General features: G+C 36.6%; 1 protein-coding gene across 1 annotated transcript; it reads left to right on the top strand.

The window, feature by feature from the left end:
* Positions 1-506: 506 nt before the first annotated feature.
* Positions 507-3,879, top strand: LOC107605540 (uncharacterized). The gene is made up of 3 exons (XM_016307444.3): positions 507-719; positions 1,299-2,240; positions 2,329-3,879. The coding sequence occupies exons 2-3, from the start codon at positions 1,311-1,313 to the stop codon at positions 3,544-3,546; spliced, it is 2,148 nt and encodes a 715-aa protein (XP_016162930.1). The 5' UTR covers positions 507-719; positions 1,299-1,310; the 3' UTR covers positions 3,547-3,879.
* Positions 3,880-4,370: the final 491 nt, after the last annotated feature.

The following is a 4,370-nucleotide window of genomic DNA, read 5'->3' as shown; positions in this document are numbered from 1 at the left end:
ACAAATAAATACGGAGAAATTGAATCTCCTTGCCTGCCCTCTGCGAGGTTGGAAGCTGTCCAATCTATTCCCATTCCAAAGGATGGAAAGATTTGAGGCCTGAACACAATTCATTACAAGCCGAATAATTAGAGAAGGAAAGTCAAAAGATTGAAGAGTGTGCTCAAGAAAATTCCAATCAACTCTATCATAAGCCTTTTCTAAATCAATCTTAAAAGCCATAGCTCCTTTTCTAGACTTTGTCCGCTTAAGAAAGTGAAGAACTTCTTGGGCGACAATAATATTATCAGGTGCTCCTCTACTATGAATAAACCCTCTCTGAGTTGGGCTAACAATCTCATTCAAAAATGGTGGTAATCTATTAATCAGCACTTTAGTCACTAGCTTAATACATGATTATAAAAATGAAGGATGAAAATAAGCGATATTGGTATCTGTTTCTTCATTTTATTTTTTTAACGTACTTATAACAATGGATGTTAGATATAAATCTAATTGAAAAAAATTATATAAGGTTCACAAATTAATTAAACAGTCAAAGACTACTAATAATATTGTAGAGTTAGAAGATTTGGCAAAACAAAGAGATCATAGATACAAGAAAATTGGAATGGAGGTTGTGACATTCGGCCAGCTAAAAAGGCGAATGTTCCTTCAAAATTCACAAGCACAAGCATTGTTCAATTAATGATTCACATTGTTTGAAGATCGCAAATTCGGTAAGCTTTTTTTTTTTTTTCCCGCAATTCTTTTACATTATAATTTTGAGATGTTGAAAACAATAATAATAATTAAGAAGGGTCACTTTACATGAATAATAATAACTCGTGTCTGAATTTTTCGCATCAAATTTGGAAGGGTTGCCGAGGCTTCAGATTTAATGGCATTGGTTCTGTTTGTAGAAGGTTTGATTTACTCAATTCAATTAGGTTAAATGTTGAGAAATCAGAAAACTGAGATGTGAAAATTTGTTGGTTGCTATAAACTACTAGTTCGTTTAGCTACCGATCTATAATTTCATCTTAGACTTGTTAGGTTTTAGTATCTTAGACTTTTTAGGTTTTTAGTAAATGATGATAGCATCTGGAATTTCAAATTGTGCGATGTCTCTTCAATTTTGTGCTTTATATGCTTATTTCTGTTGTCTTATAGAATAGGATAGAAATTAGAAATTACTCACCAGACAGCATAAGAATGATGAGTTAATAGAACTTTGAATTTTTCATTTTAGGCATATCAAAGAGTGTAAAATGATATGGTATTTCTGAAGCTTCACTTTTTTCCTTTTCTTCTTCTAGAAATTAATAAGCATGAATCCGCCCACGATAGACTTCAAGGTGGATCTCAATTCAGAGAGGGTTGAAGAAGAGAAAATGGAAGGGGGTTCTATGCTTTATTGTGATCTTTGTGATACAGAAGTAGTTTACAAGTTGGCGCAAATGTTGCTTCCAGGGCTAGCAACTTCCTGTGTTGATAGCACAGCTGGGAGCTTCAAGACTCCTGGTTCAGTGGCTGTTGATTTGAGAAAGGAAATGATAATCTATATTACGCAGAGAAGCGAAACGTTTGTCGCTGAGTCTATTGTCTTGGATGGTGGTCCTAATGGTGAAGAATCGGATCATCCTTTTGATATCATTTCTAACTTCGTTGATGACTTTGCTATTTCAAAGAGGAATTTATTTACCCGGGTTTCTGGATTGCTACTCACTGATATGAGAGAAGACAAGATTGATGACTTCATGCAGGAGATGGAACTGACTGGTTTTTGGCCACTGGAAAGAAGAGAAACGATTGCAGAGGCGATTCTAAAGAATGTTGACATCAAGAATGAATTTCATTGCGCCATGAAGTTCAGATCTGTAGATGATCTCGCTGTTCATGCTTACCATTGTAACTTCAGACCTCTATTCTGTGAAAACGAGGGATGCAATGCAAGGTTAATTGCAAAACATTTGGAAAAGCATGACTCAATTTGTCCTTTCAAGATAATTCCATGTGAGCAGAAGTGTTCAGATAGCATTATGAGGCGTGCAATGGACAGACACTGTATCACTGTTTGTCCGATGAAGCTTGTAGATTGTCCATTTCATTCGTTAGGTTGTCGATCTGCTATAGCACAATGTGTGATCGAAAAGCACTGCGCAGATGATGTTCGTTCTCACTTGTGGCACTTGCTTAAAGGCATGTACAAGCAAGCATCTGGGGAAGATCTTCAAAGACGGGTACAGCAAATTATACAGGTCAGTTTAGCTAAAGCATTCACTAGGAGAACTCATTAGATAAAGTTTTGTTATATTCAATGTTCAAACATATGGTTTCTTGTTTTAGGCATCACCAGGCAGCAGGTTAGCAGAGGCCCGGGATGTGAGATCTCTAAACTTTGTTGTCAAGGATATTGAAGCTAAGCTAGGGCCGTTTGAGTTGGGTTCTGTGAAGAAAAATAGCACAGAGACTCTCGCCAAAAACAACGGTGGGAAAAATGTTGCCACCAATGCAAATGGCAGTGAAGAAAGCACAAAGACTCCAGATTTGGTAAATTCATCACATAAAGCTGAAGTCAGTGCTGAGAAGAAAAATAGTGCAGAGACTGTCGCTAATAACAACATTGGGGGAAATAGTGTTGCCAATGCAAACGGCAGTGGAGAGAGCACAAAGGCTCTGGATATGGTAAATTCATCAAATAAAGCTGAACGGAGTCTTGAGAAGAAAAATAGCGCAGAGACTGTCGCCGAAAACGACGATGGGAGAAGTAGTGTTACCAATACAAATGGCAGTGAAGAGAGCACAAATGCTCGACATATGGTAAATTTATATACAACTGAAGTGAGTGCTGAGAAAAAAGATAGCTTAGATATTACAACCTATGAGAAGGGCAGTGAAGAGAGCACAGAGGCTTTAGATATGGTAGATTTACTAGATAACGTTGAAGCGCATGGTATCATCCATATGGATAGTTCAGAGAATACTGAGAACAAAGATGGCGAACATAGTCACATTGAAAGCAGGAAGAGCAACGAGAGGGAAACGATTCACATTGAAAGCAAGAGCAACGAAGTTGATAAACAGAATCCAATTATGGCTAGTTTATCAAATGAAGATGAAACTAGCCTTATGAACATGGACGGTGTGCAGATGTACATCAAAACCAAAGATGGTGAAGGTAATGGTGAACATAAATTCAAGGGCAATGAAGAGAGCACCCAGACAAATATGAAAAATTTATCAGACAAAGGAGAAATTAGTGCCGCAAATGAGGACAGTGCAGAGAATAGCACTGTAAATAAACATATTGAATCTAATAGCTTTGAAGATGAAGATAATGAACAAAGGATACAGAATCCAAAAATGGAAACTAACGGTAATGCACAGCACAATGTTAACAACAAAGATATCGACAATGAAGATTTAGAAGAAAAACTACAACTTCAAGCTTCAAAAGTGCAACATTTATCAGATAAAGCTCATGTCATGGATGATAAAGGATATGCTATGGAGAGTGATGTCAGTGAAAGGCAGATATACAACCAATCAAGTTCATTAGACTAGAATTCAGACTTTCGCCGAAGTTCTCTCCTGCTGAATTTTCACTGCAGAGTTTTTCAATCGTACATGAACTTAGTGCACTCGATCTTTTTATTTTTGAGCTATTTTTTCTTGCAGAATTAATATTCTCCAGTTGAGTATTGACCATTGTATCTTTTGCAGACATGCATCTGCCAATAATGTTGAATTGTTTCAAGGGGAAAAAAAAAAGAAGAAGAAAAACCATGGCTTCGTGTTGGAAAGATAATAATAGCCATATTAAACATTTTCGGTCTAAGCAATACTATTGGCAGAATAGTAACTTATTTACTATCAAATGTAGAATTTAACTTTATGTTAGAATGTTCTATCCTTTTTTCTAGTTTCATTAGAATTGATGGCAAACTCATTTTTCTTCACTAACTATTTAACTATATCTTAGACAACCTCCCAGGAAAATTGAACAGAGTTGAAATCGCTAAACATCGACGGACGATTAGTGTGACTTCTTCAGATTGGTTAGCGAGCTAAACCTAGTCCATGAGATTGGTGTCGTGCACTAAATCGTCTCTAAGATTCCAATTGCACCAATTAAGTCCTTGAGATTGACAAAAGTGTATCATATTAGTCCCTGACCCATTTTTAATTAACGTGATGACATGACTTGATGACGTGGACTATTAGTGACACGTGTCACTTCATAGTTTAGACACGTGTAATGGTAGGATAATATGGTGACCAATAACACGTGGCATGCTAATGTGGATGGTTATGCCACGTGTCACAATGCAATTTGGCTATGTATCCATTTGTGCCATGTGTCACAATAATATTCATTCACGTATCAT

The sequence above is a fragment of the Arachis ipaensis genome, chromosome B6 (assembly GCF_059453495.1).
Source record: "Arachis ipaensis isolate K30076 ecotype BB chromosome B6, ASM5945349v1, whole genome shotgun sequence".
Taxonomy (NCBI): domain Eukaryota; kingdom Viridiplantae; phylum Streptophyta; class Magnoliopsida; order Fabales; family Fabaceae; genus Arachis; species Arachis ipaensis.
The sequence above is the reverse complement of the archived record's forward strand: the minus strand, read 5'-3'. Positions and strand labels throughout refer to the sequence as shown.